This window comes from Saccoglossus kowalevskii, chromosome 20 (assembly GCF_978046115.1).
Source record: "Saccoglossus kowalevskii chromosome 20, keSacKowa6.1, whole genome shotgun sequence".
NCBI lineage: Eukaryota > Metazoa > Hemichordata > Enteropneusta > Harrimaniidae > Saccoglossus > Saccoglossus kowalevskii.
In genome coordinates this window covers 31,169,989-31,182,891 of record NC_140660.1, presented here as the reverse complement: position 1 = coordinate 31,182,891, position 12,903 = coordinate 31,169,989, and the positions used below count along the sequence as shown (strand labels likewise).

The 12,903-nt window shown below is 34.1% G+C and overlaps 3 protein-coding genes across 3 annotated transcripts; all 3 read right to left on the bottom strand.

The window, feature by feature from the left end:
* Nucleotides 1-27: 27 nt before the first annotated feature.
* LOC146730215 (uncharacterized) lies at nucleotides 28-3,223 on the bottom strand. The gene is made up of 4 exons (XM_085494488.1): nucleotides 3,145-3,223; nucleotides 2,943-2,986; nucleotides 1,058-1,273; nucleotides 28-761 (listed from the first exon to the last, which is right to left on the bottom strand). Exons 1-4 carry the CDS (start codon nucleotides 3,210-3,212, stop codon nucleotides 28-30), a joined length of 1,062 nt encoding a protein of 353 aa, XP_085350614.1. The 5' UTR covers nucleotides 3,213-3,223.
* Nucleotides 3,224-3,637: 414 nt separating this feature from the next.
* On the bottom strand, nucleotides 3,638-8,292 carry LOC146730214 (uncharacterized). The gene is made up of 7 exons (XM_085494487.1): nucleotides 8,236-8,292; nucleotides 7,708-7,872; nucleotides 5,784-5,868; nucleotides 4,958-5,083; nucleotides 4,738-4,826; nucleotides 4,005-4,174; nucleotides 3,638-3,758 (listed from the first exon to the last, which is right to left on the bottom strand). The coding sequence occupies exons 1-7, from the start codon at nucleotides 8,290-8,292 to the stop codon at nucleotides 3,638-3,640; spliced, it is 813 nt and encodes a 270-aa protein (XP_085350613.1).
* LOC146730213 (uncharacterized) lies at nucleotides 5,820-9,909 on the bottom strand. The gene is made up of 4 exons (XM_085494486.1): nucleotides 9,061-9,909; nucleotides 8,236-8,363; nucleotides 7,708-7,872; nucleotides 5,820-5,868 (listed from the first exon to the last, which is right to left on the bottom strand). The coding sequence occupies exons 1-2, from the start codon at nucleotides 9,907-9,909 to the stop codon at nucleotides 8,349-8,351; spliced, it is 864 nt and encodes a 287-aa protein (XP_085350612.1). The 3' UTR covers nucleotides 5,820-5,868; nucleotides 7,708-7,872; nucleotides 8,236-8,348.
* Between the last annotated feature and the right edge of the window lie 2,994 nt (nucleotides 9,910-12,903).

Genomic DNA, 12,903 nt, shown 5'->3' with positions numbered 1-12,903 from the left:
CCATAGTGCACACATAACCTGGTACTGTTAAGCAGCCAGATTCTCTTCAACCCAAACACAACACTCGCCTTCAAGGGGAGAAAGGTCTTGATGAGCTTGCGTTCCTACAGTTCTCCTTGCATTATTACTATACAGTGATAAATTTTCACTTAATGCATGTTTGGCATTACGTATATCATGCTGATTAATGGTAAATAATCCCAGAGTATCATTCAGGTCTACGATACGCTCATCAATGCTTTCTTTAATATAATTGATTATGTTTCCACAGATACCAGCATTTTGCTTCAGTCGTATATTTAATGGAACACAATTAATAAGGCCAAATATGTCTTGCTCAACACCCTCAAATAAAAAGCCCTGCCTTGTCAACTTATTCAACAAAATATTCAGCAATTCCTCTGCTGTATAAGCAGGAAAAATCCATGGCGCACGAAACCTTCTTAATAGACCCTCATTGGCCTTCAAGAGTCTTTCCATTTCACACTGATATCCAGCCATTATAAATACAGGTGTATTTTCCATTGCATCTGCATTTAGATAGTGCATGATTGTGTTAATAATATCAATCCCAAAATCATTAGTTGTCTTCCCTTTATAAAGTGAATATGCTTCATCAATAAATAAAATACCCCCTGCTGCAGATTTAATTTTCTGCTTTATTCTTTTCTCAGACTCGCCAACATAGGATGCAACAACATTGTCACGCTGTATTTCTACCATCTTGTTTTCTTTGATTATTCCCACATCATAAAGGCACCCTGTAAAAGTTATGGATAAATGTCTAAAATTCATCCAATCATTAACATCAAATAACATCAAAATAGACTTGGTGTACTGACGTCATGAATAGTTTTGCAAAAAAATATAAACACATACATGCAGTGAAACAAGCAAACAGGTCATCAATCTGATTCATACATGAGTGGACAGGCAGACAATGATAGAATGAAAGACAACAGAGAATAATCAAGATATCACAATAGAATGAGCAAATCAAGCTAACATGTAGTTTGTCAGTATGGTAGCATATTTTATTTTGGTTTTAAATACTTACCACCAAGCAGACATGCAAACATGGTTTTCCCTGAACCAGGCGGACCATAAAATAATAAATTCAGTGGTTCTTCAACCTGCTTAGTCACTGAACTTCTTACTTTATTTGTTATTGTTCGAATTGCAAGTCGTTCAACTTTCTTCTTCAGTGAGTCCATACCCACTACTTCTTTTAAGCGTTTTGTGATTCTTCTTTGCACAAACTGTCTATTCAATCCTAACAGAAAGAAAAAAAACATAGAGACAAATTTCAAGCCTTGCCACTTGGGCAGATAATGAATATATTGAGTGAGGGCATTATTTTTTAACGAAGACAGAGTTACACACTTTGAAGTGGGCGCTTTTTTATAGAGTACGAAATGAACATGTTGTGGGTGGGCATTAGTTATTAAGCCATGGACAGGTAAGAAATCGAGTGGGCATGTAATGAAGACATAATAAGATTCAATTAGTGCATCACACAGGATTGGGGAGTTAAAAAAATCATTTTAACAGGATTAATTAATTAATTAAAGAAGTAAATTGAAGATACTGCCAAACCTTTTTAAAATCAGACAATATCCTTTCTAACAAAAAATTAACAAAAACATTCAACAAAATTAGATCAGACATACACAAGACGATAAGATATCCAAATGAGCAGATTAAAACGGGTTATTTTTTGACCAGAAATGATAAAAATATTTGCAAATAATAGTGAATTGAAGATAATGTCACAAAAAGAACAAATTTGATAGAGGTCTACCCAAGGTACATACATAGCAAGTATCAAAGCATTCTGGCTACCGGATTTCAAGAAGAAGACGAAAATACCATTTTTACTAAAAATTAGAGATTTGAAGATATCATCACAAAATGAACACATCTGAGAGAGGTCCACCTAGGGTACCTATATACAAAATATCAAAACAATCGGATTAGTAGTTTTTAAGAAGAAGTCAAAAATGTAAACAAGCTACCTGGCAGTCGAAATAGCTCCGCTGTCTTCATTGTCAAAAATAACATGAAAAAAATATTCACTAAAAATCTGAATTTGCATATTTTGATACAAATTTAACAAATCTGACAGAGGACCACCCCATGTATCATTGCTGGAAATATGAAAGCATTTACACTTTTTCGGACTAGTTGTCGAAAATAAGATTTTTTCCCCCAAAATGACAAAAATATTCACTAAAAATCCAAATTGCATATTTTGAGACAAATTTAACAAATCTGACAGAGGACCACCCCAAATACAAATATTGGTCAAGTACTTTTGAAGAAGAAGTTGTTTAAAGGAAAAACTTCACGCCGACCACGGACCCCACACCAACAGCTCCGCTGTGTCATCTGCGATCTGAAATGTAACAAATCTGACAACTACACATCTAAAGAATTTTGATTAGTTTTGATCCAAAAGCTGAAATATTAACCTAAATAGGAATAAGGCGATTTATAGTGCAAATGAACAATTCAAAAGATAGCCATTGTAGGTATCAGTATGTAAAATATGCTAGCAATCTGACACGACATCCAGTTTGGACAATACTTTCAAGCTAATTGGGAAGGTCGACCTGGTATGAAACACAACATGCATTTACCGATCTTGGCTTGTGCTGAACCAGTGGACCCAGTTGGCATGTGGCAAAATATGCATCTGATCAATCAGGCCAGACTCAGCAAATGCAGGAAATACATTGATCTTGGTCCCGAACAAGAAAGTTTGAGTTGAAAGCCATGCAAGCATAGAATCTTTTTCGCTATGAGGCTTGGTATGGTTCTTGGTCCTTACTGATAAAGAGTAGAATTTTTTGTTTCAAGAAATGTGCCAGATTTTTTTCATGAAATTTTCCAGACCCAGCCCCACCTACCCCCCACACAAATCAAATGGTCCACTCTCTTACCTGATCCACTACTTTTTTCTTCAAAATCAACTAAATCTTGCAGTCTGCAGACACAAATGAATATAGGTTAATATTTGCATAAAACAAAATAAATTGTTTCCACTGATCATAAAACAATTAACATACACAAATAGATGCGATTAAATAACAGCAAAATGTCTGATTTGGGTGAATATAAATCCAATAGCAATAGCATGATTACCTTTCTCTGGCTGCAACCATTGCAGCATCACTCAAATCCATTGGTAACGAAGAAAAAAATCCATCCATGGAGTAAGCTATCATAAGTAATTGGTATATAGGAAAATTATCATAAATAATTATTTAATTTCTTAAATTTCAATAACCAATATATTTCAATATTATACTGTGACTAGAATCAAGGCAGAAAATTATGAGATAAATTAAATTAAACTTTGTCAGCATTTAAAGGTCTACCACATGAACACATCATAATTCAATTACTATTAACTGTGCACAAACATGAAATGCAAGAGAAGATACAGTATGGATTTTATTTTTATTTGCATCGCTTTTTTTGCTAATTGATCAAAGAGCGAAAAGCTTGGTGGACAAAATTTAATTTGTATGTATTAATTGTTAAAACACATTACTGTGAAGAATTTCTGCAAGAAACTGTCTGTCTATATATAAATCAGAATATTTTTATATAGGCCTTAACAAGGACTACCTAATTATATACATATGGTATGGAAAAGGATATCAACACTGTCTTGTCGATTACCACCTTGAAGATACTTCCATATGCGAGATGTCATTGAAAACTGATACGTGTGAGAATCATCATACAATAACCTAAGTATAAAAATATAACAGGTCAAATATAAATCAAACAATTCAGCAGTTTATAATTGAGACATATGAACTAATTCACAGCTTAGCCAAGTGACCAAACTGCGTGAAAACTGGTTTGAATTAAACAAGTATACACGTGTAAACTGAGATTAAGTATTTCTCTTACAAGGGCAATATTTAAAGGTAAATCTTATGATAGGTTAGTGTAGGTACTGTACTATAAACCATGTCTAATGAATTACTTACCACAAATTAGAATCTTTTCTAACAATTAGAGTCACATGATTTCTGATTTCTGAATGTATTACCATTGCAGTTGCCTCAAAATGTGCTGACTGCCAATAGCATGGGAAATCTTGCGGTGATAATAAAGCTTCAGTTGGTAGATAGCGAGGAACAAGAACCATTGAATTGTCCTACATCCAATGCAACAATCAAATAAACACATGGGGACAAAACAAAGTGACAAAACATTACTCATCATTAGAAAATATTGGTCAGCTTTCTCTAAGACACTGGTGAAATTATTAATATTTCTGGTCATTAAGCACATTAGTCAACACTCTTCCTCAATATATTATTTTATTTTTACTCACAATTTAACAATTACCTTTACAAATGAATTATAAATTGATAAGAAATAATATAAGAATTGACACAGACTCGTAGAACAATCCAAGGTATCAAAATTTAAAGCTTCATTTTGAAGCAGTCAAAAACATTAATTTCACTGAACATATCCACTAGAAATTCTACTGACAAGAAAACACAACAGACAGTAATATAAAATAACAACTACTGAGTTATCTTCATTTAGTGGAATTAATAAAATAGCGAGCAAATGACCAAAACCGTTTCATTGTACATGTGATGCAGGTAGCAAATATATAGACACAAACTTCTTCATTTCAACATAAAAATACCCTGAATGTCTTTGATACAACAACAAATAATTGACTTAACCAAGAACAGAACTTACTTTATCACCATAGCCTTTTCCTCTCTCTATTCCTATAACTAAGTTCTCAGGTGTTTGATACCAATAGTCAACATGTTGCAACATTTCATCTTAAGAAAAAAAAATCATCCTAGAGTTTATTTGAAATTCAGCATATTATGTATGACAACTGAGTGTGTTAAACACAAGTAGTATATACTGAAAACACTCAAAGAACATAACATGCATATTGATTACTAACCTAAGAGACCTTGCTCAGTGCCTGAAGAGAAATCAGCACGTATATTATCAGGTACATCTTTCAAACTATACAACACTCTATCCTGTAAGTACTTGTTCAACATACCATCAATGCTATTTCCAAACTCTGGAGTTAAATAAATTATATACCAGGGTAGTAAGAATGTTTGTAAAGGAAAGTATGTACTAAATAATGGCAAAAGTTTAATACATACTAAACATTATTGTATATTTAGAAACGAGCATCAAATATTGGTTAATAACAAATTCTATACAAGATCACACAAATAATTGTTGGCAGTAGCAGAAGAAAAACAGATTACCTGTTCTGATTATGGGCCAGCATTGTTGACAAGTAGTAGCCCACAGGAAATTAGAATTAGAATTAGAATTTAAAAAACAAATTAGAATTTATCTTGGTAACAATAAACAAACATAAAAGACTGACATAAGAAATGACTTATGTCATTCTACAGTTCGTGGACTACTTTACCAGCCCGGTATGCAAGATTAAATGTATTAGATGGCTTTCATCATGTGACCGTAAATTCTTGTGCGCTAGCAATAGACTATGGTATCTACTGTATAAGCCGATAATCTAGCAAACTGAATATCATTCACAAAATGTATACTGTGGATACATTTGTAGATAGCCACTCTCCACAACTTCAAACACAGAAAAATTCTGGCTACTATAAATTACCATAGCCTGCCGTTTTTGCAAGATGGTATCCCCTCATGGGCTTCCAAGTCAAATTGTTAATTTTTAGTCCTGACTTTATTTATATAACAAGGCGGAATGTAAAATTTAAGGATATATTGTTTACTGCAGTCTTCATACTCTTCATTTTCATATATCCATCTTCTTCTTCTTTTCCCACCTAAAGTACTAGTTATGACTAGTGCCAATTGCTATAATAAAGTTAAATTCAAGTATGAGAAAAATAAAACAATATACACTGTATCAAATAATAATTATAAGGGAAGAATCACATTCATAGATTAATTATCTATTGAGAACTAATCTTTGAGATAGTCTTCAGACACATGTTAAATACAACAAGTCATTGAAAAGTCCCCGTTAAATTTTTGAAAGTTCTGTTTGCGCTCGTCATATTGAAGCAGAGAGGTTGTCGCGAGCGTGTCCTTGAAACTTGAGTTCCAAGTGGCGTATACAACAAATTGTTTATTTACATCAAAACATGTGTTCCGTGTAGTAGTAATATGACCAAAAATAAAAACAGCCATTATTCGGCCATCTTTGATCTGATTATGAAACACACTGATATGTATGATGTATGTGCCAAATACGAATGAAAATGATACATAAATTGTGGAAATATAGTAGTAAGGCCAAAAAGTCAGATGGCGGTCAATCGGCCATCCTTGACCAGATTTTGAAACAAATTGTCATGGACATGCATCCTAACATTGCCAGATTTGAATGAAAACTGACAGAGCACGTCCAAGATACCGCATAAAAAAACAAAAACAAGATGCCTGCCAGTCGACCATCTTTGATCTAATTGCGAAATGTAATGGACATGTATCCTAACATGTATAATCTATGTACCAAGTTTGAATGACAACTGACAAAGTTTGTCCAAAACACAACATTTTCAAAAAACAAGATGGCCAGTCGGCCATTTTGAATCGAATCGCTAAACCACTGCATGTGCATATGTGCCACATAAGGTACTAGGCACATGCAAAGAATGAACGGAATCGGTCCACAGGATTCTGAAATATGAGATTGAACAGAATGACGGCCGGACACACGGACGGACGAACAGACTCAGGAACTCACGGACGGTCGGAGACATGTATCCTAACATGTATGATCTATGTACTAAATTTGAATGAAAACTGACAAAGCATGTTCAAAATACAACATTTTCAAAAACAAATACAACATTTTCAAAAAAAATAGTTGACCATCTTTGTTCCAATTGTGAAATAAATCGTCATGGACATGTATCGTAACATGTATAATCTATGTACCATGTTTGAATGAAAACTGACAAAGCATGTCCAAAATACAACATTTTCAAAAAACAAGATGGCTGCCAGTCGGCCATTTTGAATCGAATTGCTAAACCACTGCATGTGCATATGTCCCACATAAAGTACTCAGCACATGCAAAGAATGAACGGAATCGGTCCAAAGGAATTCTGAGATATGACTCCGGACGGATGGATGGAGACCGAATTATAAGTCCCCGTTTTCCGACTTCGTCCGAACGGGCACTAACAAGTTGTTAATGACATGGTCCCTGTTCAAACTTTTGTGACTTGACATAGGAATTCGATGCCGCATCAAGCGAATTGTGGGTTTGATTTGCATGGTCGCCTACTCACTTAGCAGTGATAATTCAAATTGCCTCATGGCATATCTAGTTAGGATAATGGCGTACTGTCAGAGGTGGACAGTGAAGAAGTTGTCCTGTGTGTTCCCAGCACACATGTAACAGTAGTGAATCACAACAGGATGACTGTAAATGTTTAAATGTGTGTAAGTGATGTATCATCTATAAATTGACATTGGAACATATTAATGAGTATGGTGTGTACAAGTGAGTAAATCCACAATCTTCATTGTGAACTGGCAAATAAATAAATAATATTGTACTATAGGAAAAACATAGGGTCAAAACAAACAACAAACAATCTGTATATACATACAGGACAGATAAACAATATACCAAAAACTCAATTTTGGAGGAACAAAGTACAATGCATGTACTCTCTTACCTCACTTTCAGCTGCCATTGCTTTCAAAATTTCTTCATACAGCTCTTGAGGGTCACAACCAGACTTTTGGGCCATTCCTGTACATGGTAGGCTACATAGTAAATTGACAACAGCAGTCTTGTATTCAACTTGAATATTACCAGTGTTACCAATCAATGAAATTAACTTCATGGAATACAGTAAAATAAATAGTGTGAAAGTGCTGTTACATACCAGCATATATTTTTAAAATAATTCAGTCTCATCAGTTCCAATAACTTATAAGAAAAATATATTTATATGGAAATTAGTGAATATGTGTCAAGTGATGAGAAATTAAAATGCAACACAGGAGGGCCATGACACATGGAGTTATGTATTACTGTCTGCTTAGAATATCAAATCATGTTGAAACAGGATATGTGTAGCATATATAGGGCATGTCATCCAAGATCAGAGTACAGCCAACATACTGTCAGAAATATAGCAGGTGTATGTACAAATGACAGCTATTTTATATATGCATTTTGTATATACATGAAGACTTACATTAATAACAGCTTCAATACATGGACCTCCATCTACCATTACCTTCAGTAGTTCCATTATTGGCTTCATGCATGCAAGAAGATTAATTACCACATTCACTGCACAAGAATTATCTATATTTGGGAGACCTTAATTGAAGTAAAATATAGAAAAATAATTATTAATCAGGGCCATGCTGTGATACAATCTTGTGATTTAACAACACTATGCAAAATACAGAGTCTACTAAGCTGAGTACAAATCAGTATTGCTTAATCACAAAGTAACAATTATGATATACATGTAAAAAGAAATACAAGTTTCACAAAAAACTTCACAAAACAGTAACATTATACATTATGCCAATACAGCTAAAATACAAAAACTTAATTAAACAACTATAAAAATGCTTAGTTTAATAGATTTAAGTAAAATATTATCAATTACAGACATGCTACTAATAAACTATAGGACACCATAGACTATGGTGTACCTCAATCATTGACTAACATAAATGTCAGTTTATATGTTTGTATATAGTTACCATAACCTTCTTTCTTTTCAGTGCTCTCAGCATTGTTAATAATATCTCTAAGAGTAAGATCCTAGTACATGTAGACATGAAAACTATCCTCAGTTAACCTCAATGTAACTAAACACCAAAATGCATCAAATTCAGGAGCAAAAATTTGAATGTTTCAAATGATTTTCATCAGATTTGCTATTGATTTGAGATTAATTTTAGGATTAATCAAATTTGAGATGTGTGTATTTACAACTACCTAACTTACTTTACAATCAATCAAGGGGAAAAGTGTGCCTAAGGAAAATAACAATTGTACTTACACCATAGAGATTTTTTCTTTGATTCTTTTTATTTCCTACTGTATCAGGATTGACTGCTGCTATATTTCTTTTCTTTGGATTTTCAAGAGACCATTCACTGTGTTTCGTATTAGAAATAGTATGGCATTCTTGTGTACAGACCTGTTGTGGCGAGTGATTCTCACATATAGATTCAAATTGAGGTGAAATGTTGTCTTTCTCTATTACCATACAAACATCATCTTGATTTTTTTCTGTAGCACTGTTTGTATCTGCATCTACATTGATAACTCCACTTGAAGTAACATTCAGTTCCCGTGAAAAATGTTCTGTATCCTCAACATCTATACAGGTATCCTGGTTATCTAATATTAACTCTTCAAAATGTTCTGCATGTAAATATCCTGGGTTTATCTCATTGCTACATGAAGATTGGTCAGCAAATGAAACATGCTTTTGTGAAGTAGAGTTTATAGAACAATCTGCAGTAGTACTTGCATCATTCACTGATGCTGTCTCGATGTTAATTAGGGGAGAAATAATTGCATCATTTTCAACAGATACTGCCTGGGCAGGACTTTCAACTTCTGCATCTATTTCAGTTGTAAAAACACTTGCTGTGTTTTCAGAATTTTCCTGTGAATTATTATCACTTGTAGGTTCAGCTGGGCTCACAGGTCCAATCTCTTCAACATCAGAATCTAGCATAATATACACAGTTTTACTTTGAGTTCTTGTATCCCACAATGCTTTTGCACTGTATGAGAAAGATCGTGATACAATTCTTAACTGCATATATCCAGCACGAGGTATATTTATATGTCTGTAATGACCAGTATAACTTGGGTATGCATTCATAATCAGAGTCATAATCTCCTGATTTGACCGCATCTCACTCCATTTATTTTCAAGGCATAGATCTCCTTTAAATAAATAGTTTCCATCCCAGGTGTGAGCATTACCGCTATCACTGATAACTTCCTGATGATATTTCAAAACACACAGTTTTAGATGATAACTTTTTGAGCGTGTTAAGTAACCTTTGACAAGAGGTTGACTCTTCAATGTTGTTTTGTTTTGTATCTTCTTCTGTGGAGATTTCACTGAGCTAGGCTGTGAACGACCCGAAAAAAGCCTGTTGACAGCAGAACTCACAGTAGGCGAATTGATTGTCTGAAGAGTCTGCTGTAAATCCATACTTGTATACTGCAAATAAGGACAACTATTTGTTACTTAGATATGAGATACAGGTATCAAGTACATGTACTATATGTCACCAAAAATGAGAATACGTTAATATTCTATAATTATTTCAAAACTCATAATTTATTTTAAGATTAATGTCATCATTTAGTACACTACAGACACAGCATCTATAATAAATCTCACAAACTGTACATTGTGATGTGGGTTGCATGTTTTCTCATGTGATTTTGAGAAATTAAGTTATCCACAACACACTGATAAACCCCCCAAAAATTCTAATTTTTCATTAAATGATACTAAAGGCCATGATACATGGGAACACATTTGTTGCTAAAATTTGTTGGCAACCTATCTCCATCTGCCATATTAGGCAATGTATTGCCAACAAATGTTGACTGTTTTTTTATCATTAAATATGTTGTCAGCATGTACCATGGCCTTAAGCCCTTGAAAAAACATTGAAACAAACCAAATATTGTATATTAGACTACATGTGGATGTATTTATCACAGTCATCTAAAATGACAAAAGAGATAAAGATCCTTGAGAATAGAAAACTTGTAGGCAAACTAATCCTACTACTAGTCTAAATTAATTACAGTACTACTAGTGCTCCTAGCACCTACTACTGTACTACATATAAATTTTTTAAACATTCTTTATCTGTGTGTTGATTTTTAGCATTAGTTATTAGTTGTGTAATAAAGAAATATTAAAACTGCTGATTAGGAGATCAGGAGCAACCTGTTTAACACACTTGTGGCACATACAATTCAGATTTATATAACCAGTGTGAGTAAACAGTCAAATTTTGTAATTGTCATCACAGCTTACATGACAGCTTTACAACCCTTTACCCCCCCCCCCCACTTTCCTGCTTGAACAGCTTAAACAAACTGAAGGTTCTCGGCTCTTAACACCATTTCGCATTGTAACAACAATACTGTAATCAATTAGCAGAGTAGCTGCAGTTGCGTTCCTCAATATTGCGACAGACACTTGATTTTTAATTTCTTTTTACTTATCTGACATTTTCGCAAGATTGCCGGCAAGGAATACCAAATAAAAATACTCGGCCTAAGAGGGCTATGAAACAACAGCTATAAGCAGAGTTACATTCTTGTATTAAATGTTTATCATAAGCTGGTCACTAATGCCATCACTCGCTGTTATGGCGGATAAACACCGGAGTTGGTACGCAAGTTAAAAATAAGTAGTTTTCCAGCCGAAATCAGTTGAAACGACGATATAGTTATAAAAAATTAATTTGAAACGACTAGTAAAGGGAAAATTGTAAACACGTAGGTACCGATGAATCATTCACCAAACGCTGCCATTTTTAATTTAATTGAATCTTTTGTTTTTAAGGCAAAGTAGCTGATTTCATACACAATTGAACTCCGAACTGGGAGTGTTGGATATATGTGTTAATCGATCATGGTTTTTGGTACCTGGGCATGCTATTTCATTAAAAAGTTATAACTTGGCTAATTATAATCAGAGAAATGGCGAAATAGCGAAATTGAAAAATAATACATGTATAATTAATACAATAATACAACACTAGGTGAACACAGGCGAAAATTACACCACACTACCTTTCAGCTCAGAAATCGAACAATATAGCGTTAACTTTACAGCCGTTCTGGGAATTATTCGGACAGTCAGTTAGCAATATATGTTGGAACTTTGCAAAACACTTGGGTCTTTTCCAATCTAGACTTGATGGCGCAGTTGTGTATTGGCACGCCCACAACTGGAATAATTCCATTATCTTGCAAGATGCGAGTAAAACGCAGTTTTCAAAGCGACACGCGTTGGTTACCATATATTAACAAGTTATATGTTGTATATGCATTCAAAGTGTTATTTTAAATTGTTATAACCATCTGAGTCCACCTGACATCGAATCATTTTTTCAACTGCGATTTGAAAATGACAGGGTATAACGACCGTTATTATATTTAGTCCATTTTTGTAACAGGTACAATTGACTAAAATGAGCGAGGGGTTGACATTTTTCGACAGATTTAAGCCAACTTGTGATTTTCAAAATTATTGAAAATAATTACAATATAATTATAAAAAATAAAGAATGGTTGCTGTAAACGCACGCTAGATAATACTTACAATTCACCAAGCCGACAACTCCTATGAAATAGTAATCCCAAACCACGCGCCCGTCACTCATGTGGCGCCGACAAGTCTAGATTGGGCAAAGACCAACGTGTTTTGCAAAGTTGCGAGTCATTTTGCTAACTGACTGTCCGAATAATTCTCAGAACGGCTGTAACATGTACATGAAGAATGGCACATATTTAAAGCGTCTTGAAAGCTCGCGCGTCCCGTCATGTTTTATTTTATATTGGCCTGTGGCGGCGCTACACCGGCTAGCACGAGCGCGGTCACTCTTGAAGACTAGTATCGTTTACCGACATCATTTGCCCCATTAAAAATTATTTCATACCAAAAATGTGAGATTATTTGATATGCGATATGGGATTACAGTGGACATAATACTATTACTATTATCTCAATTGTATTACTAGTATTTCTCTATTTCGCCATTTTGCTATTTCTTTTATCATAATTAGCCTATAATATAAGTCCCGGACTTTCTACGGAGGTATGCAGGTTTGTGGTGGGGGACGTCTATCA

Excerpts from the sequence above, each read along its gene's own strand:
- LOC146730215 (XM_085494488.1), bottom strand. The coding sequence starts at position 3,212 with ATGGATGGATTTTTTTCTTCGTTACCAATGGATTTGAGTGATGCTGCA. Across the intron at positions 2,987-3,144 it reads ATGGTTGCAGCCAGAGAAAG|ACTGCAAGATTTAGTTGATT; the intron begins GTAATCATGCTA and ends TTGTGTCTGCAG. Across the intron at positions 1,274-2,942 it reads AGAAAAAAGTAGTGGATCAG|GATTGAATAGACAGTTTGTG; the intron begins GTAAGAGAGTGG and ends TCTTTCTGTTAG.
- LOC146730214 (XM_085494487.1), bottom strand. The coding sequence starts at position 8,292 with ATGGAACTACTGAAGGTAATGGTAGATGGAGGTCCATGTATTGAAGCT. Across the intron at positions 5,869-7,707 it reads CAATGGCAGCTGAAAGTGAG|CAATTGGCACTAGTCATAAC; the intron begins GTAAGAGAGTAC and ends ACTTTATTATAG. Across the intron at positions 5,084-5,783 it reads TGAAGAGTATGAAGACTGCA|AGTTTGGAAATAGCATTGAT; the intron begins GTAAACAATATA and ends ATTTAACTCCAG.
- LOC146730213 (XM_085494486.1), bottom strand. The coding sequence starts at position 9,909 with ATGACTCTGATTATGAATGCATACCCAAGTTATACTGGTCATTACAGA.